The sequence below is a fragment of the Xiphophorus maculatus genome, chromosome 6, assembly GCF_002775205.1.
Source record: "Xiphophorus maculatus strain JP 163 A chromosome 6, X_maculatus-5.0-male, whole genome shotgun sequence".
NCBI lineage: Eukaryota > Metazoa > Chordata > Actinopteri > Cyprinodontiformes > Poeciliidae > Xiphophorus > Xiphophorus maculatus.
Genome location: NC_036448.1, coordinates 29,965,057 through 29,988,290, shown reverse-complemented (window position 1 = coordinate 29,988,290; position 23,234 = coordinate 29,965,057). Strand labels below are relative to the sequence as shown.

Genomic DNA, 23,234 nt, shown 5'->3' with positions numbered 1-23,234 from the left:
TATTTGTTCTATTGGTTCCGCTGGTTCTATTTGTTCTATTGGTTCTACTGGTTCCACTGGTACTATTGGTCCTACTGGTTCTACTGGTTCCACTGGTTCTATTTGTTCTATTGGTTCTACTGGTTCCACTGGTACTATTGGTCCTACTGGTTCTATTGGTTCTACTGGTTCCACTGGTTCTATTTGTTCTATTGGTTCTACTGGTTCCACTGGTACTACTGGTCCTACTGGTTCCACTGGTACTATTGGTTCCACTGGTTCTATTTGTTCTATTGGTTCTACTGGTTCCACTGGTTCTATTTGTTCTATTGGTCCTACTGGTTCTATTGGTTCTACTGGTTCCACTGGTTCTATTTGTTCTATTGGTTCTACTGGTTCCACTGGTACTACTGGTCCTACTGGTTCCACTGGTACTATTGGTTCCACTGGTTCTATTTGTTCTATTGGTTCTACTGGTTCCACTGGTACTATTGGTTCCACTGGTTCTATTTGTTCTATTGGTTCTACTGGTTCCACTGGTTCTATTTGTTCTATTGGTCCTACTGGTTCTACTGGTACTATTGGTTCCACTGGTTCTATTTGTTCTATTGGTTCTACTGGTTCCACTGGTACTATTGGTCCTACTGGTTCTATTGGTTCTACTGGTTCCACTGGTTCTATTTGTTCTATTGGTTCTACTGGTTCCACTGGTACTACTGGTCCTACTGGTTCCACTGGTACTATTGGTTCCACTGGTTCTATTTGTTCTATTGGTTCTACTGGTTCCACTGGTACTATTGGTCCTACTGGTTCTATTGGTTCTACTGGTTCCACTGGTTCTATTTGTTCTATTGGTTCTACTGGTTCCACTGGTACTACTGGTCCTACTGGTTCCACTGGTACTATTGGTTCCACTGGTTCTATTTGTTCTATTGGTCCTACTGGTTCTACTGGTCCTACTGGTTCCATTGGTTCCACTGGTTCTATTTGTTCTATTGGTTCTACTGGTTCCACTGGTACTATTGGTCCTACTGGTTCTATTGGTTCTACTGGTTCCACTGGTTCTATTAGTCCTATTGGTTCTACTGGTTCTATTGGTTCTACTGGTTTCATTTGTTCCACTGGTTCCCAGTACAACCAGTGTTGTTGCTCCTCCACCCCAGTCCGGTCTGCAGAGGTAAACGGAGATCAGGTTTATGTTTTTATTGAGTCTCTGCGTCGCCCCCTCGTGGCTGCTGGAGGAACGTCAGGTGCTGCAGAGCGTCGCTCACTGGAAGAGACAGGAAGAGGAAGTTAGACAGGAAGCAGCTGATGGAGACCAGCCAGCTGGAGCGCCAGGTTCTACCGGGCCCTCCTGGGTTCAGATGAAGCTGATGAAGATGACGGGTTGATTATTTTAACAAGGATATTCGCTGCGTTCCAGAACTGTAGTCAGAACTGGGAAAAAAAAAAAATCAACTGGAGTCTGGCAAACGTCTCCCAGTTCCCACCTCCAACATGGCCGCCAGTGGGTTACCTGTCGGCGTGGTGCAGTACCAGCACTGTCCTGGAAGAGGCGCTGCTCCGTCAGATTTTTATGTTGTGCGTTGATTGTTATTCTGTGATTACATGTGAAGCACTTTGAGATTTTTGTTACAAATTAAATTCATTATCATTATAATAACTGCGTTCCGCTGAACGGATCACTTTAATGAACTGATTCAGTGACTCAAATGAACTGTTGTTCCCGTCATTACCACTAGTGGCGCTGTGAGGGCCCCGGTCCCCTCCCACCCTGTCAATGTGCTCCAGAAGAGGTTCTGTTCCTGCAGAGCGCCAAGCAGCTGTGATGTCACTGTGATGTCACTACCTGCAGCTTGGCGGCCAGGTGTTCGGGCAGCTCCACCCCGGCGGCCTCCAGCAGCAGGATGGTGTCCGTCAGGTCGAAGGAGGCGGAGCCTCGGTCTTTGGGTTGGGTCGCCTGCTGGAGGCTGGACAAAGAGAGAGGCGGAGGGGTCAGCTCCCACCAGAACCGACCAGAACCGACCCGGCCTCAGGGGAGCTCACCTGTTGGTGGCCGACTCCAGCAGGAAGTCGGTGTACATGTCTTTCCAGTCCAGGATGATGGACAGCAGGCAGGTGATGAAGGGACGCATGTCCACCTGCAGCCAGCCCTGCAGGACCACGCCCTCGTCCAGGTGAGTCACCTCTGAGCTGACGGTCAGCAGTACCTGGATCTGAAGGGGGCGGAGCCACAGAACCACACCTGGCTCAGGTAAGACACTCTCCAGATAGAACAACGCTGACTGTCCAGGTGTGAACAGGTGTGTCCAGGTGTGTCACCTCTCTCTGGAAGTCCTTCAGGCTGGGCGGGTTCTGGTCAGCCTCGACCTCCCCGACTGCCAGCGGCTTTCCGTAGGTCAGGAACTCCTGGAACACGGCCTGCTTGTCACTGAGCCACAGGTGAGCGTACCTGTCCAGCCCCGCCCTCAGCTTCTTTGCCTCCTCCTTCACCTGCAGCAGCCTTGTCATCACTTCCTGTTCCAGAGCACACAGCTCCGGGTTCTGCCGCAGACTCTCCTGTAACACAGGTGAGGAGTGGAGTGACGATGGAGTCGCAGGCCGTGTCGGAAGGACAGAAGGCCGACTCACTTGGTAGTCACCATGGCGACCGACGGAGATCCTGGGAACCAGAGCGCCGGCGCCGTAAACATCCCTGATGATGGTTTTCAGGAAGGCGGCGGGGCCGTCGTCTATCGACGGCTCAAACACGAGTCCTCTGGAGTCCCGCAGTTGCAGAGAGACGGCCAGCAGGGCGGCGCCACCGCTCTGCTGAGAAAGACAAGCACCAGTACTTTTACAGAAGTCACCTCTAGGTGTGTGTGTGACCTCCAGGTGTGTGTGTGTACCTGTGTGTTCATGCTGTTGGTCAGGAAGCGCAGGGCTCTGTGCAGCAGCTGCAGCAGGCCGTCCTGGACTCTGTCGTCGATGTAGTCCAGGTACCCGGTCCAGGCCTCAGAAGCCTCATCAGCTCCGTACAGGCGCCTGTTTACCTGAGAACAGGTGAGCCGTCCTCATCAGCGCCCGCCCCCCTTCCTCTCCCCCCTGCCAGGTGTTCAGTCCTACCTGTGTCAGGCTGAGCAGCTGCTCCCCGTCTGCCTTGATGCCTCTACAGTTGTGATCGTTAACGCTGCTCTCCAGCAGAGAATCACCTGAACGCTGCAGAAGGTCAAGCTCCGCCCACCCCTGAACAAACAGCAGCTCATAGCAGAGGGTGTGACTAGCTCACCTGGGTGGTGTCGGCCTGTTTAACTCACCTGTGCGATGCTTTTCATGGCGTCCATGTTGGCTCGAGCTTCTGTGATGCTGGAATGAACGGCCAACACCTGCTGGCTCTGCTGCTGCACATCTGGACACACACAGAGATCATGACACCACCTGCTGCTGCAGCACCACCACCTGCAGCATTATGCACCTTTACAGATCCAGGTCTTGCTCTGCAGTTCACTCAGAGTGTCATTCAGCAGCTGCAGCTGCTCCTGGATCAGAGGAAGCTCCGCCTCCATGGCCCCGCCCACCACCTGAAAGAAGAACGGAGCGTCACATGACGCGTCTCCTCCTGTGTGTGCAGGAGGCGCAGCAGCAGGAACCTGGTTGTAGCAGGACACGGTCTGGTCCAGCAGGAGGAAGGTGTGCGTGATGTCGTCTCTGGCCAGCAGGAGGCGGTCTGCGTCGGGGCGAAGCGCCACGCCGCCCTCTCTGCTCACGTAGCGCAGTTGCTGCAGCACCGCCTCCAGCTGTACGGGAGGAGACGGAGTCAGAGAACGTTCCTCAACTCAACAACACAAGAATGTTCTGCTGGCATGAATGGCAGTCCTCCAATCAGAACAGGGTGTACTGATGATGTCATCACTCAGCTAAGATTTTGTGAATTTTAAAAACACCTTCAGATTAAGTTTTTATTACTGATTGTAATAAAACAATCATCTTAATATTAATGATTATAATGGCGTTTAGTTACCGACTCGTTCATTCGTGCCTCTTTTCACGTTTATCGCGCTGTTCATATTCGTCTCCATGTTTGCAGTTTGTTGGAGTGAAACTCGACGTCATTCACAGCAAATATATTAACTTGACATTAACAAAGACGCAGCAGGACGGATCATCCTGACTAAAACTACCTGGATGTCAGACACATTCTGGGATTTATTATGCGTCTCTGCTTATTTCCAAGCCCAAATGAACAACTTCACGTACAAAAACGAGCCAAAAACTGCTTACAATAATCTGACAGACAGAAACTGAAAATAGTTCCTGGTTTTCCAGCAACAAAATGCGCATCTACCTCCATTGTTAACATTTCTGTCACGGCGGTCAGCTGCTGCTGTCGCAGAGAAACGGTGACGCAAGAGGAAATAAAATGACATTACAAAAGAAAACAGTAACGCAAAGTGATTTGGATAAGTAACTTTAATCTGATTACTGGATCGGAAATAGTAACGCGTTAGATTACTCGTTACTGAAAAAAGTGATCCGATGTTACTGCTTGTAAGATACCAGCATAGAAAAAGACAAAATATTTTTGTAGGAATGTCTTTATTAGAATAACCGAGCAGATAATCAGCAAATAACTCCAGGAAATTGATATGGAGACTTTCTGATCAGCTGGCTCTTGGGACGTGGAATGTCACCTCTCTGGTGGGGAAGGAGCCGGAGCTAGTGTGTGAGGTCGAGAGGTTCCGGCTAGAAATAGTCGGTCTCACCTCGACACACGGCTCTGGTTCTGGAACCAGCCTCCTTGAGAGGGGCTGGACATACTTCCACTCTGGAGTTGCCCAGGGTGAGAGGCGTCGGGCAGGAGTGGGCATACTTGTTGCTCCCCATCTCGGCGCCTGTACGTTGGGGTTTACCCCGGTGAACGAGAGGGTAGCCTCCCTCCGCCTACGGGTGGGGGGGACGGGTCCTGACTGCAGTTTGTGCTTACGGGCCGAACGGCAGTTCAGATTACCCACCCTTTTTGGAGTCCTTAGAGGGGGTACTGGAGAGTGCTCCTCCTGGGGACTCCCTTGTTCTGCTGGGGGACTTCAACGCTCACATGGGAAACGACAGTGAGACCTGGAGGGGCGTGGTTGGGAGGAACGGCCCCCCCGATCTGAACTCAAGCGGTGTTCTGTTGTTGGACTTCTGTGCTCGTCATGGATTGTCCATAACGAACACCATGTTCAAGCATAAGGGTGTCCATATGTGCACTTGGCACCAGGACACCCTAAGCGGCAGTTCGATGATCGACTTTGTCGTCGTTTCATCGGATCTGCGGCCGTATGTCTTGGACACTTGGGTGAAGAGAGGTGCGGAGCTGTCCACTGACCACTACCTGGTGGGGAGTTGGCTCCGGTGGTGGGGGAGGAAGCCGGTCAGACCTGGCGGCCCAAACTTGTTGTGAGGGTCTGCTGGGAACGTCTGGCGGAATCCCCTGTGAGACGGAGCTGTAACTCCCATCTCCGGCAAAACTTCGAACACGTCCGGGGGGAGGTGGGGGACATGGAGTCTGAGTGGACCATGTTCCGTGCCTCCATTGTCGAGGCGGCCGATCGGAGCTGTGGCCGCAAGGTTGTCGGTGCCTGTCGCGGCAGCAACCCTCGAACCCGTTGGTGGACACCTTCGGTGAGGGATGCCGTCAGGCTGAAGAAGGAGTCCTATCGGGCCTTTTTGGCCTGTGGGACTCCGGAAGCAGCTGATGGGTACTGGCGGGCGAAGCGGCATGCGGCTCGGGTGGTTGCTGAGGCAAAAACTCGGGCGTGGGAGGAGTTTGGAGAGGCCATGGAGAAAGACTTCCGTACGGCTTCGAGGCGATTCTGGTTCACCATCCAGCGTCTCAGGAGGGTGAAGCAGTGCAGCACCAACACTGTTTATAGTGGGGATGGTGTGCTGCTGACCTCTACTTGGGACGTTGTGGGCCGGTGGGCAGAATACTTCAAAGACCTCCTCAATCCCACCAACATGCCTTCCACTGAGGAAGCGGAGCCGGGGGACTCTGGGTTGGGCTCTCCAATCTCTGGGGACGAGGTCGCCGAGGTGGTTAAAAAGCTCCTCGGTGGCAAGGCCCCGGGGGTGGATGAGATCCGCCCGGAGTTCCTTAAGGCTCTGGATGTTGTAGGGTTGTGTTGGCTGACGCGACTCTGCAATATTGCATGGACATCAGGGGCAGTTCCCCTGGATTGGCAGACCGGGGTGGTGGTCCCCCTGTTCAAAAAGGGGGACCGGAGGGTGTGCTCCAATTATAGAGGGGTCACACTCTTAAGCCTCCCTGGCAAGGTCTATTCAGGGGTCCTGGAGAGGAGGGTCCGTCGGATAGTCGAACCTCGGATTCAGGAAAAGCAGTGTGGTTCTGGTTCTGGTCGTGGAACACTGGACCAGCTCTACACCCTCGGCAGGGTCCTGGAGGGTGCATGGGAGTTCGCCCAACCAGTCTACATGTGTTTTGTGGACTTGGAGAAGGCGTTCGACCGTGTCCCTCGGGGAGCCCTGTGGGGGGTTCTCCGGGAGTATGGGGTACCGGGCCCTTTGATACGGGCTGTCAGGTCCCTGTATGACCGGTGTCAGAGTCTGGTCCGCATTGCCGGCAGTAAGTCGGGCTCGTTTCCGGTGAGAGTTGGACTCCGCCAGGGCTGCCCTTTGTCACCGATTCTGTTCATCACTTTCATGGACAGAATCTCTAGACCAGCCAAGGTGTTGAGGGGATCCGATTTGGTGGCCTTAGGATCTCATCTCTGCTTTTTGCAGATGATGTGGTCCTTTTGGCTTCATCAGGTCATGATCTGCAGCTCTTTCTGGAGCGGTTCGCAGCCGAGTGTGAAGCAGCCTCCAAATCCGAGGCCATGGTCTTGAGCCGGAAAAGGGTAGAGTGCCTTCTCCAGGTCAGGGGGGGTGTCCTGTCCCAAGTGGAGGAGTTCAAGTATCTCGGGATCTTGTTCACGAATGAGGGAAGAAGGGAGCGGGAGGGTGGCGGATTGGTGCAGCGTCTGCCGTCAAGCGGGCGCTGTACCGGTCCGTCGTGGTGAAGAGAGAGCTGAGCCAAAAAGCGAAGCTCTCGATTTACCGGTCGATCTACGTTCCCACCCTCATCTATGGTCATGAGCTTTGGGTCATGACCGAAAGAACGAGATCGCGGATACAAGCGGCCGAAATGGGTTTTCTCCGTAGGGTGGCTGGGCTCTCCCTTAGAGAGAAGCTCAGTCATCCGGGAGGGACTCAGAGTAGAGCCGCTGCTCCTTCACATCGAGAGGAGCCAGTTGAGGTGGCTCAGGCATCTGGTCAGGATGCCTCCTGGACGCCTCCCTGGTGAGGTGTTCCGGGCACGTCCCACCGGGAGGAGGGGAAGACCCAGGACCCGCTGGAGGGACTATGTCTCTCGGCTGGCCTGGGAACGCCTCGGGATTCCTCCGGAAGAGCTGGAAGAAGTGGCCGGGGAGAGGGAGGTCTGGGCCTCCCTTCTGAAGCTGCTACCCCCGCAACCCGACCTCGGATAAACGGAAGAAGATGGATGGATGGATGGATGGATGGATGGACTTTCTGATCCAAAGCAAATATTCCCATAGTTAGTTTAAGGTGAAGGCAGGATGAGGAGATGAAGAGCTTCGGAGCTGCAGCCTGCAGAAAACAATGAAAAATAAGAGTTCACTGATCATTAATAGACATTGTATTAAAATATTTTCCCTACTATAAATTTACATGATCAAAAATTGCTAGCTAGCGATAAAAGTAACTGGTATTGAAAGGAAACACTGTTTTGACCATTTATAAAATATCTATATTAACTAAATAAATGTAGGGTTAGTTAAGGGAAAAATATTTATTCCATATTCTGCTACTTGCAGCTATTTACTGCATTTTTTAACCCTTTATGTCTCAGCTACGCTCCACCCGCCGCTCGGCCTGCTAGCATAGCTGCGCTCCAATAGAAACTCTGAGCAAACATTAAAATATAAACTGAGCGGCAGCTGGACCTGTGAGCTCAACTTTCACGCCTACAAACATTTTAGAACAATTTGTTATGACAAACGATAAAAGACACATTTCTGTCCTCACCTCCGTTTACTGCAGCTGGTGCCGCATTGCATTGTGGGTTAAATCCACAGAAGGAGGTGTCGCCGCTAAAATGAGCGGAGCGATGACACATCCGGGTACTTTGAGCGCTCTTGTTCCACGGTCGAGTTTCAGACGTCCTTCCTCGACCTTTGACCTCTGCTGAGACGGGACTGGTTGGAACTCTGCTCCAGCCACCGCAGTTCTGCTTCTGACCTACCTGCTTCCTGCCGGCCACCTCCAGGTGGGTCGGCGGGTCGATCTGGACCAGCTTCTGGTTCAGGACGGAACCGCAGTCCTCCTCCAGCCTGGCGCTCCAATCAGACCTGGTGTTGTTTCTGAAGTCCTGCAGCAGCTCCATCACCTGCTCCGCCCTCTGCAGCAGCGCCGGCGCCAAGGCCACGCCCCCACACCTGAAACAGAGTCGTAGCAGAACCCGTCTTGGGCCCCGTCCGGACGCCCGGGGTTCTGACGGAGCCTTACAGGTTCTGGATGGTTCTGAAGCTCCTCAGGGTCTCCTGGGCTCGGCGCCGCAGCTGGCGGTTCCAGCAGAGCCGGGCGGTGCCGGCCGGGCAGAACCGGAACCACCGCTCGGGTTTTTCCTTCTGGCTGTAGAACTCCAGCTCAGTCCGGTCCAGGTCCGCCAGAACCTGATCCTCCAGCCGGGCCAGGCAGGGAGGCAGCTGGTCCTGGACCTGGGGCCGGTCCAGGAAGAACCAGAACATCTTCACCACCTGGAACACACAGCCGGGTCGGAACCAGCCGGATCCGGTCGGGTCACAGAGGCTCAGTCAGCACTAGAGATGCTCTGATCCGATTCCATATCCGGCCGGCCTGTAAATCTGGAGTCCCATCTATTCAGCCCCGCCACAATAAAAGCCCCACATTAGCACTGAGCGACACAAACGGCGTCCGTCGTAACCATAGCAACGCTGGCTGATGACGTTATTGGCACCAACGCAGAGCAGCAGGAAGCGAAAAGGACGAACCGGACCGGTGTTCTGACCATCTGTGCTACCTCGTCAGATTTTCCTACAGTAGCACGAATAGATAGCTAAGTCTATCTGTCTGTGCTACCCGTCCAAAGCTGCTACCGTCATGTTTACAGTCAGAAAACTATAGCAGGTTGTTGATGTTAAATATATCGGATAACAATATTTGAGTGACTGAAGTGGAAGCTTAGCAGTTATGGTTAGCTTAGCATCGGAACAATTTCTATCCATGACGAAACCACAAGAAGATCACTTCCTTCATCTGAACATCTACCTGTTTAAAATGAAAAGCTGTAGATGTTTGCACTAATCCTTTACTAGAATATCCTACCTGTTCAAATATTTTAAATACAGAGGTTAGTAAGAATAAAACCGTATCAGACAGAGGAAACAGGTTTTATTGGAATTAAAGACAAATACAGATCAGTGTGACTCTTTTTTTGTGCATTAATCTGCTGTATGACAGACTTTATTAAATGCAGCCACAATGTGTCACTGAACTGAGCAGGTCACTGAAATGATAGGATATGATTCATATACACTAATATTACACAGCTAAAATCCCACATAGTATCACTAACATCTATTCAGCAAAGTTTAGTAATAAAGAGCGTTATTAAACTAAAATATTTTTAATTATAAGGACAAAATAGCTAAAAACCCAACATATTTTGTCCTGATTAACCGCCAAATAATGATATGTTTACAGGAACGACATTTCAGACAGCAAACTAAAACCATTTAAAAATAAATTTACAAGCTGCTGTCATGTAAAGTAAAACCATGAAGTAATTCAGCAGCTTAATGAAAGCCGGGAATAAAATAAATGAAATAAAGCTAACCGTAATCTGCGATGAAATAAAACACATGAAACGAAACTTCCACAGGTAGGACGGATTTATAAGAAATCTGCTGAGTCAGCAGATTGTGACGTAGCATCGATGTGAGCATGACCACAAGGTAGGACGGATTTACAGGTAGCACAGATAAACAGAACGCCGGTTCTGGTTCTGGTGGTCTTGGTACCGCGTTCAGACGGCGGGGATCGTCTTGTCCAATCGTCACTTTTGCGAATCCACACAGAAAAACTGCGAGCGCGTGGGTCCATGAAAACCTTCAGGTCAGGTGACCCAGTTGCTAGGGGAACCGGCAGAGAAAATGTTTTTCATCCCTACACACACCGCCAGAATTAAGTTTCATTATTTATGTTAAAACAATGTAAAGAACCTTATTCTAGCCATAATCCGTTTTGAATTCATTTAAATATCATAAAACTTCTAAATGTGCTTTATTTTGAAATCCCAACAGGTGGTTGGCATGACAACGCCTCCCACCTGTCTAGCTGCGCCTCTTGGGGGGGAATGGAGGGAAAACCTATAGGCTTTACTGACTATTAGCACACGCTTATTTTGGGTTTTGTCAATAAGTTGCAAGTTTTCACATTGCTCATTGACATCAACGCGAGCTGCACATGAGATCAGACTAATTCATGTCTGCAGGAATATTTTTCAGTTTCTCTGGGTGAGATGCAGAACTTTATTAGGATACGTAGCATGCTAACGGTCTGCCCACTGACCAACTGCATCTTAACACACAAAATAAAATAATTATTTAACGTCAGTCTGAAAGTAAACATCTAACATGTTAAATTTGTTTTCTTACATTTTCTGTTTTTGGATCGGTTTAGCCGTGTTATTGAAATATTGTTGTGTATCTGATCATATTTAATCATTTAACTGTACAAAACAGGAGCAGCTCATTTTAAAGTGTATAACCTCCAGCAGTCACACTGACCTCAGTCTGAGGATTCTCACCTGAGAAAAAGGCAAATGATTCACTAGGATGTGCATTTTTACACTTAACAATAAAACTTTTTAAAACTGTAAAAATTGATTATTTGTCAACTTCTTCAGCTTGTTTTTCATAAGATACAGTTTTTAAACATATTTCTTATGCAACAATATTGCCCATATTCCAGCTTATTAGAAGACATGAAAAGTGCGTAACGTTTCCATGAACAGTAAGTAGGTGGGCTGCATCTATTTCCTGGAGTTTTCCTGAGCGCTACAGTTAAGTAGGGCCGGACTAAGAGTTTTAAATATGACAGTACAGTTGTATTAATACGTGAATAAAGTCATAATTTTACGATAACTCTACACCACACTTTGCTAAAATGAGGAATACTGAGGGTCTTGTAAAGTTACGGTATTGGTTTTACAAATAAGGAAATAATCTTAAACATCAGGATCAAATCATCAGCTGCAGGATTTGAAACAATGTTTAAAGAATTGTTTCTTTCAAACAAACTGTCTGAGCCGGTCACATCACATCTGGATAACTGTAAAAGCTTTCTTTCTTATTCAAATTAGTTTTTCCTCATCTTTCAACAACTTTATATCATAACTATCTCCTAATATTATGACTTTATTCTTGTAGTTAAAACAAAAATTCTCCGTCTGTCAGTAAACCTGTGACTGTTCTCCCTCTCTGCTCTTTGGCGGCAGATTTGTTTCAAAATGTCTTCCGCTCCCCTTCTGCTTCTACAGGCATCCTGTTGATTAGTTGGGACTCTGCTGCCACCTAGTGACCGCAGGCTCGTTCATGAGTTAAGCATGAATAACTGACACGACGCCGGCCCCGCCCCCATGCTGACTAGAGCAATGCTCCCCAATCATTCCCGGGCGTTTGTCAGCAGCTAACCAATCGGCTGGCGAGTTTGTCCTGAAATAAATTCCTCTTATCTAGAGGAACTGACCTCCGACAGCAAGGCCACGTTCATCACAGCGAACATTATTTTGAGGAAAATAATAAATAATCACGGTCCGAGTTGTCAGTGGGTAACATGCATTCCTGACAGCCGTTACCCAGAACTTGTAGAGGGCAGAATACAATTTATTACATTTCCAAAACCAAAACGGAGTCTGGAATATCGCAAGAAATGGATCATGGCCTGCAGCCCACCTCCTGTCCAGTTGAATGAAAGTGATGGACGGGAAGTTATTCACAACGAAGGTAACCGGTAGCAAACAACCTGATTTTTGTCATAACGACACTTACTGATGTAGCGGTTAACTAGGCAAATAACTAAACACAAGTGAATAAAGAAAACTATACTTTGTCACAAAAGCTGTTTTAACCTAAACAAAGTAATATATTATCTGGAAGTAATCTGACCTAAGACATTCTGTATCTGAATTAGTTTTCCCCGTGTTGCCAAACATAACGCTCCTTCCCACCTCAGCCCCTCCTGTTATCCATGCAGCTGTGGAGCTGAGCGCTCCCAAGGACATGCCTTGACAACAACATCCTATCGGACTTCTGCCGGGAGTCTGAGCAACGAGGTTTCATGGCCCTATGATGTCACTTCCTTCACTCATGTCTTTGTTTTGCCCTTTGCTTTGTCTGAATGTTGCCATTTGCCCTAATGTGTCCTTTCCTCTTTTTTATTTCATACCCCTTTTATTATTTTATTATTAAAAGTGGAGTACTCACTTTTAACCCAGAAAAGAATTAATTAGTCACTCTTTAGCTTATTATTTAGAAACGGTAGAGTACTCATTATTTAGACCAATATTAAACTTCTTAGATTCAATTTTAGATTATTATGCAGAGACTCCTACTACTGCAACCCAGAAAAGGAAATAGAGCAAACTTAGAATCCAGTAAAAAAATCTTCCAGAACAGGAACATTTAGTTTTACATTACTATTACAAATTTAGAGCATATTAACAAGTCCAGAGGATACTTACTTACACTTATTTAGCAACCCAAAACAGGAGTATCTAGTTTACATACTTTAGATCAACAATAGATTATTTTTCTTTCCTTTGGTTTGTTATTTTGTTTGTATTTCCTTTTAATTCCTGTAAATCATTTTGTATTGTCTTGTTGTTGAAAATATGCTATATAACAGTGGTCCCCAACCCCTGGGCCGCGGACTGGTACCGGTCCGTGGATCAATTGGTACCGGGTATTATCTGAGTCTAGAGGATCTTTTATTTTGAAAATCCTTTAACCGGATTCTCTCGGTTCCATCTTGCCGCCAACATGGAGCCACAAGCAGCAAAATGAGCCAGAAACGGATCAGATTGTTTGTAAAGTTTCTTTGTGAAGGGAAAAGGCCCAGAGAAGAGCCAGGAGGATGGATTTATCCCAGCAGGTGATTCCCACAGTCCAAGCTCTGCATGATATGGTGACCGGATGTTAATGAGGCAATGAAGCTTCAAGCTGCTTAGAGACCAAGAACCCGGAGCATCAGCTACACTTCCGGTCTCATCGTCTCTCATCTCTCCCAGATGGACCGTCTGGTTGCAGAGAAACAAGCTCAGGGCTCCATTAGTCGTTATCCTGAGTTAAAGTTTTCACCAAAGTAAAATGTTCGTTTTTGTGGCGCATCTGTATCTTATTTTGAAGGGATATGTAAACGTTACCATAGCGACCAGAGTCAGAGAGCGTTAGGGCAGTGGAGAGACGAGAGGAGAGGAGTTTGTGAGTTTTAGGTCTGGTTCACAACATTTAAGGATTGTGGGCCGATTTTCCAAACCTCTGTGACCACAGAACCGATAAAAGTCCAACAGGTTCGGTCGGTTCGTGAGTCCAGCAGCAACACACCACAGAACCGATTCCAGAAGAAAATCCAGTAAAACCCCAACAGACCAAACCTGAATTTAGAATAATCAAACAGTGATAGTTTGTGGCTCATTTTAAGCAATAAAAGACGAAACAAAAAGAAAAGATGTTTGATAAAAGAGGAGGGAGCAGCCGCTCTATGTGATGGAAAAATTACATTAAGGTCACATCTGCTAGTCATGTTATATAAATGCTTGTGAACTCTCACCAAAAGAACTATTTGTGTTACATGTAGAAGGTTGGAAGTTGTTTTCTACAGCTGCATCAGAACCAGACTGTCTCACCCTTTGTTGTTAATTCTTTATCCTTGGTATAGGCCTGTCGCGATAAACAATAAATCAATTAATCGTACAATAAATTAAAACTATCGACGTCATTTTAATTATCGGCATTATCGTCTCTTCCGACCTTTTTCTCTTTCTGTTAATGACACTGAATGAAAAAAGGCTCAACTCCGGTGCTCTCCACTGACCCTCCTTCCTCATTTCCTTAGTGTAAAGCCCAGCGCAGAGACACGATCTTAGAGCTGTCGGCCGATTGTCGGCCCATTTCAAAACCTGACAGACCAAACATTAGCCGACAGAAATCCTAGGTATAACGGTTCCATCGGGTTCGGTCCTGCCGTGTGGTGTCCAACAATGGGCACAAAATAATGGCTACAAGTCCAGTGAACTAATTTTAAAACCAGGCATTAATCAATGCTTTACTACAATCTACCTGCAATGCATGTGGCTAGTGTCAGCGTAAAGTCCTGACTGAATGAAAATCATTAGAACCTATTTACGTCACGTTAACGAAGAACAGCTGAAAAGTTACCGGGTTTATCAACTACGGTAGCAATTTCCACATATCATCTCCAATGTCCGCTGGACTTCGGGTTGCTCCGTCTCAGCTGTTTGGGATTCCCCTCCGTAATTTCCCCTCAGAAAGCAGGGAGGGGAATCCGCACTTTCTGATTGGCTGCCTGTCACATTCAACAGGCTGCTTTAAGCGCCCAGTCGGAGAAAAACCCCTGATTTAGATCGGAGCGGCAATGACGATCTACCGTAACACACCACACAATCTTAGAAAGACCAACTGTTAGAATAATTATCTAAGTTCATTTACTTGTGAGTTTATTTGAAAGGTTATGTTTTCATATTATTATTTTGTTTGATGTTTATGTGACTCCTTTTCCTTCTGTGAAACACTATTAACCATTTTTAGGATGTTTGCCTGGAGGCTAGAGACTTTACACATTCCTGTGTTATCAGCTCCATGTGTAACTGATTACTTGCGGTCAGCCTCATGCCCTTTTAAGGGCATGTCCAAGGAAGGTTCCAGAGCACCCTGTAGAAAAAGGTCATTGATCAAATTCTTTTGTGACTATGTGAGAAGGCCCAACCTCCTTCCTTGTATTTTCTAATAAAGCCAAATGCAGAGAAAGATCTGGCAGAGTTGATCCCAGACAGTGTTTTACAGCGATTCTTCGCGTCTCGGGTCTTCCCTCCTTTCTGCAGAAAAGACAATTATTGCCTCCGGTTGAATCTTTGCTAGATAGGAATTAAAATAAACCTATCACCAACGTTCTAAGATTGTTGTAAGGGGGAAAATAGGAGCAAAACATCATGTAGTGTGAACTATTGCATCAGGTAGTCGATGTGCCCATTTTCTCTATTTACATCTAATTATTACTGAAGGGAAACATAATATACAGACTTCATAATCTTTTGGTTGAATGCAGTATTTATTTCCACTTTTACTTTATGTTGTTTAGTTGTTTTTTTTCAAGTGCGTTTTTATTGATGGAGACTGAGAATCCATTTTATTTTTGTTTTTGTTTATTTTGTTTATCAGTTCCAGTGTTAAATATTCTATTGAAAATAAAGTGTATCTATCTTTGGCAGGAAATCACCTGCATTATTACATCATTTCCATTAAATCAGTGTAAAAAGGTCTTCAAACAATATTATCGTTTATCTCAATAATTTTTGAGACAATTAATCGTTCAGCAAAATTTGCTATTGTGACAGGCCTACCTTGGTATAAAACTCATGTGTTTCTCTGCCTGGCAGCTTTTCATCCAGACCTGCTTCATTACTGATTGTCCTACAAGCTCTCTGTATTGTGCACAATATATGAATAAACCTGATTGAGTGATTTCACCTGAACAGTGATTGGAAATAGTATTTTTTCCACGACACTCTATTTGCTGCACTATGCACTAAACCGGACTCTCAGTTGCCAAGTCAGCTGTTTGGGATTCCCCTCCGTTCTTACGTCACCGTGCTTTCTGATTGGCTACCTGTCACATTCCACAGGTTGCGATAAAAGGGTCAAGACAAGCTGACATGTTGAATATGGCCGATGTTAGATCGGAGCGGTAACACACCACACACTGCAGGATGATTGGTTACGATTATTGCAAGCCACAATCTTAGGACTGGGAAGGTTCTAAGATTGTCGTAAGGGGAAAGTCGGCGTCATGTCACTTAGAAAGTTCTGCTTCTGGCCCCCCTGACACCTTGCCACGACCCCTGGGGGGGCCGCGCCCCACGGCTTGAGAAGCCTGTACCAGCCCATCCTAAACCTCACATATGGCAGCTGAACAGGCCGGACCGGTGCATCCCTAATCGGAACCGGGCGGCGGTACCTTGGCAGCGGACGCCACCTCGCTGCAGTCCTCCAGGGCCTTGCTCAGAACCGACACCAGCCGGGTCTCCAGGTCCAGAACCTGCTCCCAGAACCGGTCCAGCTCCACCTCAAAGGTCTGAGGGAGGGAGAGAGGTGGGTCAGCGAGGGCTCGGCCACAGGAAGCGGGTCGGGGGTCGGCTCACCTGGTCCTCTGGGTCAGTGGGGTCGCAGCTGCAGGCCGACAGCAGCCTCACCTGGACCAGGAAGTCCTGGTACACCTGCTGGATGCCGACGGTCAGCAAGGTGCCGCTGGCGCCGGTCAGAACCGCCTGGTCCAGCCGGTAGAACCGCGCCGTGACCAAGTGCACTTCCTGTTGGACGGAGGGGGCGGAGTCAGTCTACAGGAAGTGAGAGGCTTCAGGTGAGGGGGCGGGGCTACCTGGATGCTGAGCAGGCGGTTCAGGAAGGTGTCCAGGTGGAAGAAGACCAGGTGAGATGGGAAGGTCCAGCTGGGAGTGGGCGTGGCCTGGAGGACAGAGACAAGCTGGACAATGACATCACTCTGGTTCCACCTGGACAGGTGGTCCTGCTGCAGCCCAGTACCTGGTTCTGATTCTTGAGCTCCAGTTGGGTCTGCTGCTCACAAAAGGCGGACTTGAGAGCCTGAAGGGTCTGGATCACCAGCTGGATGTCCTGGAGAACCGGGCCGGGTTCTGACACCAGAACCCCGATCACTTCCTGTCCAGGGAGGAAGCCCCTGCTCTGCAGGTGAAACAGGTGAGACATGCTGACATCTTGATGGAATAAAGCAACAGGTTCTGAACCGATGGAGACGACGAGCCTCCTCCAGGTTTCCTCCAGAACGCTGCTCAGCGCCACCGCTCTGCAGGTTAGACTCCGCTAATTATCTGCTAGCTATCTTTACTATTAGCTTTTAGCTAGCATCGTTATTAGATTGTAGCTATCTTAACTATTAGCCACTAGCTAGCATCGTTATTAGATTGTAGCTATCTTAACTATTAGCTTTTAGCTAGCATCGTTATTAGATTGTAGCTATCTTAACTATTAGCCACTAGCTAGCTTCACTACTAGCTTTTATCGGGCTTCACTATTAGTTACCTTTAGCTTACAGGAACAAGTCGCCAAACAAAAGTAAACTGACTGTCAAAATGAGGAAAAAAAAGAGAAATATTTAAATTAATTTAAATATTTTATTAAAGGGGAGAAATTATTTCTTTTATTTTTGTCATATTTAGTGAAGGTTAATGTTAGTTCAGGTCAGCTTTATTGTGAAATTTGGTTTTATTTTGAAAAGATAATTTCCTGTTGAGTCTTGCATTACATTAGAAACAACCCAGTGGAGGATTGTACAGCTAACAAAACTCTTTCTGCCTGAGTTTGCTGTGTTTTATTTGGAACGAAAGAAAAGGAATTGTAGAACTGATTCTGTATCGTCATTTCTGTATTTTTTATAAATAAAGAATTTTTTGTTAAATTCACGGTTTTGCACACATCCTTTATTTTTTCAAGAGTGTCTATCGAATGACACAGATATTGGATCGGTTGCCATAACAGACCGATAACGTTCAGGCTTAGTAAAGGCAGCAGTGTTAAAAGTTTTGGGAAAAAGTAGTTACATATAGTCCAGAATTTAGGGTACTAGAATTTTATACCCTTATAATATTTAGTTAAATACGTGAATATGCTGACTCCATTTTATGTAAAATCCATCCATTTTCTTTACACCCCTGTCCCTAGTGGGTCCGGAGGAGTGCTGAGCCTCCCTGCAGCGAGAGTGATATGTCTTTTAATTTATTAACTTTTAAATGTGACCAGCAGTTTGGCTTAAGATCCACTGGCTGGTTTCTTCATTGAGATTTAAGTCCAGTGTAAAAAATGGCTTTTTTATTTTTAAAATATTATTTTATCTGTATTTATTTATGTGTGCGTAGTTGGTGTTTTGTCCATAATGTTTCCATTAACACATTGTTATCTTTAGCTAGTCACATTTTCAAGCTTCCTGTTTTCAACATTAAAACCTGTTGAGCCACAGATCCACAGCGCCTCCATCAGACCAGAAGTGGAAGCAGCTGGACCCAGGTCCAATAAAACCCGGGTTCTTCCGGGCTTCAGTACCAGCTGGATGTAGAGGTTGCAGATCTCCTGCAGCAGAACCACGGTCCTTCTGGGCCGGCAGTAGAACTCAGAGTGGGTCCACAGCAGGCCCACCGCGTCCATCACTGCTGCCACGTTGTCCTTCAGCTGCCAATCACAGACAGACTTTCTGTCAGCTGACTGAGGACCAATCAGCTGCCAGCAGGTGCAGTTGTTTCTGGTACCTGATGGAAGTCCATCTCCAGAACCTCGGTGAGCTTCTGCTGGACCAGGGTCAGGTGCAGCGTGATGTCTTCGGCTTCCCGGACACCTGAGGGGACAGACAGACAGATAGACAGACAGACAAACAGACGTCTCTGCATGTGTCCTAAAGACACCGCTGTCCACCTTCCTGGACGTGTCTCTGGAGGTCCTGCAGAGCGGCCCAGTAGATGCTGTCTTCAGCCTTCAGGATGGAGCCCACCTGCTGGGCTTTGGTGCTCAGCAGCTGAACACACAAACAGCTGCCGTCAGAACGCCGCCGTGACATCATCAGGATGATATCATCAGGATGACATCATCACCTGTTCCTGGATGAAGAGCAAGTTCTTCAGACGGTTCTTCCAGAAGGAAAACTCCTCTGAAGGGACAGGTTTCTGCCGGTCCAGAATCAGTCCAGACCAGTCCTGCTGGAGAAAGTCTGACACTAGCTCCACCCACTCCACCACCGTCTCCTCACAGGCGTGGAGCAGACGGGCCACCGCCAGCTTCCTGTGGGAGGGGAAACACAGGCTGAGCTCTCACCCGCAATTCCGCCTGGAATCTCCTGTATTCCAGCCTGGAATCGCCCGCAGCATCCATATTATTTTCCGTATCTGACCGTCTCTTTTTCTAAACAACGTAAAAATCTGAAGACGGTAGAAAATTCTTTCATTTATACAGATAATTTACACCCTGGACTACTTGGCGCCGATGCGAAGACATTTTCAAATTTATGCACAGAGGACAATGCAGGAGCAACTCAATCCGTCAAAATGTTGTTCAAAATCCCAAATCAATATCCTGTCTCTCCTGGACAGTGAACCAAATGCATCTTGCTGACCGGAGTTAATGGACAGGAGGCTTTGGAGCGAGAGGCAGTGCAGACAGAGAGTATGAGGAAACTAAGCAGAATGCTCTGTTGTGCTGCAGGAGGCAGAAGTTAAGGCTGCCGCTCTGCTCTGCTCACTCTGCAGTTACAACAAGCGACAAGACGGAGTTGGGAGAAATGAAACAAAAGCCAAAACCGGGAGAAGTTACACTGCTTATTCAAATGGTGCTATAAAAACGGAAGCATTTAATCTTAATCCCAATAATTTGTGGGGATTAATTCAGCCTCGGGCCTCTAGATAAAGTTAATTACAGTTGGACGGGTCCGGTCAGGCTGGAGGCTTTATTTCTCCTCCAGATGTGAAGCAGGAAGTTGAGGCTGTGGTTCAGGCCGCAGCAGGTGGAGCGCTCATAATGTAAGTGAAGGCCTTTAATTTCATTGCTTGTATGAAGTTATTGGGGCAGAGAAAAAGTTCATAAGTTCATCTGCTTTATGGGAGCTGGATCCTCTGGTCAGCTTGTTGAAAAACAGCCCAGTGAAAATAAAATGCAACTGAAGAGCCTGTTTCAAACCGTCATAAAAACAGAACATGATGATATTGTTTTCATGGCATCAGTCAAAACTGGCAGACAACAAAAAGGTCTGCGCACACACACACACACACACACGTTTATGTGGCTATCTTTGTGGGAACTTCCCATTGACTCCCATTCATTTCTACAGTCTAACCCTAACAGTTACATATCTAACCCTAACCAACCAAAACTCAATTCGCACCTTAGTCCTAAATCTGACCCCTGACCCAAAACCAGAGGTTCCCCCTGGGGGGCCCAGGCTTCGGTCCCCACAAGGTATTACACACACTCACACACACACACCGTGTCTCAGTACATGAGGAGTGAACTGTCTTACTGTTCATTTTGGTTCACATGGCAACTGTTGTCATGGAGACTGCTACGGTCCTCGACAGAATCGTCATGGTGACTGTGATCGGAGTTATTGCTGCCAGTGAGGCTGAGCTTTTTCAGAGAAGGGTCCTGAACCAGCCCATTGGTGTTGCTGTTGTCGTTGTCATGGCAACCACCGCCTCGATCAGGGCTACAGCGTGCGAGGAAGCGGTCGAGGTCGTCCTGGTTACAGAGCGCGTCGGGTGGAGGAAGGAAGGTGAGTCCCTCCACCTTAGCCTCCACCACCTGAGCGGCGTTCTTCTGCTTCTCCATCAGCTTCATGGCGTCCTGGGCCACGCCCACCGCCCACCTGCTCCGGTCCGCCGCCCTGCTGAGGAGGGGGCAGGACACCTGGGGGGACAGGGGACATGTCTGTGGCTGAAGACGCACTTCGTTCAGTTTGACTGCAGACATTGTTGGACTAGGATCATTTTTCATCTTGAAACACTTTCATTCAGTTTTCTGGCTTTTTTATTTGATCTACTAACAGTTTTTATTAATTTATCCACTTTGTATGAAAGTTCAACTTTATTTGTGTAGCACATTTCAGCAACAAGGCATTTCAAAGAGCTTTACCTCATAAAAACACAAACATGCAAAGTCATAGAAACACAGTCAGCAACTGAAGCGTTACATTTTGCCCTCCTTACACGTCCGATTATTGATCAGCGTTTCATTGATTAAGCAGCTCCAACCAGCTGGTTTTAGCCCTAAAGGAACTCAGGGTTTCAGCTGTTTTTCAGTTTTCTGGAAATTTGTTCCAGATCCGTGGTGCATAGAAGCTGAATGATGCTTCTCCGTGTTTGGTTCGTTTCCTGATGCAGAACAGAACCAGAACCAGCAGGTTGATCCAGCAGCAGCAGATCTTTAATCCATCCAGTGATTTATAAACTACCAGCAGTTTAAAGTCTCTCAGTGAAGGACTGTAGAACCGGGTGGTGTAGAACTGGATGGTGTCTCTATCATCCTGGTTCTAGTCAGAACTCCAGCAGCAGCATTCTGGACAGTTGGGTTGTCAATCAGACCTGTGAAGACGCTGCTGCAGGAATCAAAGCCACTAAAGTGAAACTAAAGCCTGGATGAGTTTCTCTGGTCCTGCTATCTGTGTATCAAATGTTTATTGCAATTAATGTTTAGGTTGCTAAATTTGAGTAATTTTAAATGTTTTCCTCTTTCTAAATCCAAACATTTAAATCAGAAATGTGTTACTAATCTGTGTTCCTGTTAGCTGGTTAAATTATAAATTGCCACAAGTGCCTGTTAGCGTTAGCATTAGCATACCTCTTCGCTGAGGCCTATCAGGCCGCTCAGAGCCTTTCCTCCGCTAAATTCCTGGATCCTGAAGGCTTTCCCAGAGCCTTCCTGCGCCGCCCGGGACACGCACACAACCTTGGCCTGGGCTGCCGAGGGGAGGCCGAGGCTGGCCTGGAGCCCGGAGTCCGGCTGCAGGTGGAAGAACAGCTGATGATCCGGGCTGCTCATGAACCTGGTCAGAGCCGTCTTGTTGCTGATCTCCGACACAAACTCCCGCCATTTGTCCGGGTCCAGCCTGAAGCTCCGTTGGACCAACATCCGGATCGGTTCTAACCGCTCGTCGTCGGTACCTTCCATGTTTCTTCTGTCTCGGTCACTATACGACCAGTTGGACCGAAAACTAACCTAAAACCGTTTAAAGTCCTGGAAACATCAACGTTTCTAACGGTCAGAATAATACCTTCAGGGACTGTCAGGAAAAAACGCAATCTAAAAAGCCCGGGAAAAACAGCTTTTACTATATACTACTGTACTACGGAGGCCTGTAGGGGCCATGGGGATTTTTTATCTTTTGCGTTCTCTCGCATTAATGTACTGATCAGTTCATGCGGCATAACTGAATCCTGTAAGCCTTTCTTACGGGCCGCCGTACTTTCTGCCTTAATGCAAGGTTATGTAAGGTTTTTCATATCTGGTTGTGGAATATCTGAAGTTTTCTATCTTTTTCTTTAGTATAGAAATGCACCACAACTCTATGATATATACAGAAACTTTCCATGAGAAGGAAAGAAATAAAAATACATGCAAACTATTTGAACTATTTCTGAGTTATTACCGCGGGTTATCTCCTGTGCAGTTTCATCTCAACCTCCTTAACAGACATAAACATGCAGTGAATAAATCGAGTTTCAATCAGTTTTTGCACCAAAGAATTAATAATAATAAACTCGTTTCCACCGAGGCTCTGTAAGATGAATGAAATAAGTAATTATTGATTTGACAGGACACTTGGGTGGTGGGCGTGTCGATGTGGGCGTGACGTCACCAGGTATGAATGGGAAGGTGACCGGCGTCGTGTGTATGAGGAAGCGGCACTTGTGCAGTTTGTCCTGGTCAGTCCTTGTAAAGTTTGAAGCATGATAATCAAAATGGAATAAATCGATAATCGTGGCCTGGAGATGATTGACACACGGACAGATGAGATTCCCCCAGTTAACCCAGTGCGGCGCTCTGCCACCATTTAGGTTCTTTAAATATGTATATATTTGAAACGTTAAATTGACATTAGTGACTGTATACAAAATAGAGCAGCAAATATTGCAGTAAGCATATTGCGAGGGAACGCAAAACAAAATTTTCCCCCATGTCCCCTTGAGGACTCCGTAGTTTGCGGCCTTTTCATTCTCGTCTTTGTCTCGTTCTTCTCCTCCGATAAAGATGCTGAACTCATAAACTCAGGGAACTAATTAGGAACCGATTTTAATAAATACTCAAATCTGAGTGTGATGATTGAATGAATTATACTTATGTCCACTAGGTGGCGATCATGAGTTCATGTGAATGCATAAATGT

The 23,234-nt window shown here is 47.2% G+C and overlaps 1 protein-coding gene across 1 annotated transcript; it reads right to left on the bottom strand.

Annotated features, from left to right (window-relative positions):
* Nucleotides 1-1,171: 1,171 nt before the first annotated feature.
* Nucleotides 1,172-22,030, bottom strand: LOC111608929 (dynein heavy chain 17, axonemal-like). Its single transcript, XM_023335416.1, has 22 exons — nucleotides 21,690-22,030; nucleotides 20,374-20,759; nucleotides 18,956-19,142; nucleotides 18,780-18,879; nucleotides 18,617-18,702; nucleotides 18,414-18,539; nucleotides 16,881-17,039; nucleotides 16,717-16,803; nucleotides 16,481-16,648; nucleotides 16,297-16,413; nucleotides 8,527-8,777; nucleotides 8,264-8,456; nucleotides 3,609-3,755; nucleotides 3,434-3,539; nucleotides 3,276-3,367; nucleotides 3,085-3,204; nucleotides 2,868-3,011; nucleotides 2,611-2,790; nucleotides 2,302-2,538; nucleotides 2,026-2,195; nucleotides 1,829-1,949; nucleotides 1,172-1,249 (listed from the first exon to the last, which is right to left on the bottom strand). Exons 1-22 carry the CDS (start codon nucleotides 22,017-22,019, stop codon nucleotides 1,247-1,249), a joined length of 3,510 nt encoding a protein of 1,169 aa, XP_023191184.1. The 5' UTR covers nucleotides 22,020-22,030; the 3' UTR covers nucleotides 1,172-1,246.
* Between the last annotated feature and the right edge of the window lie 1,204 nt (nucleotides 22,031-23,234).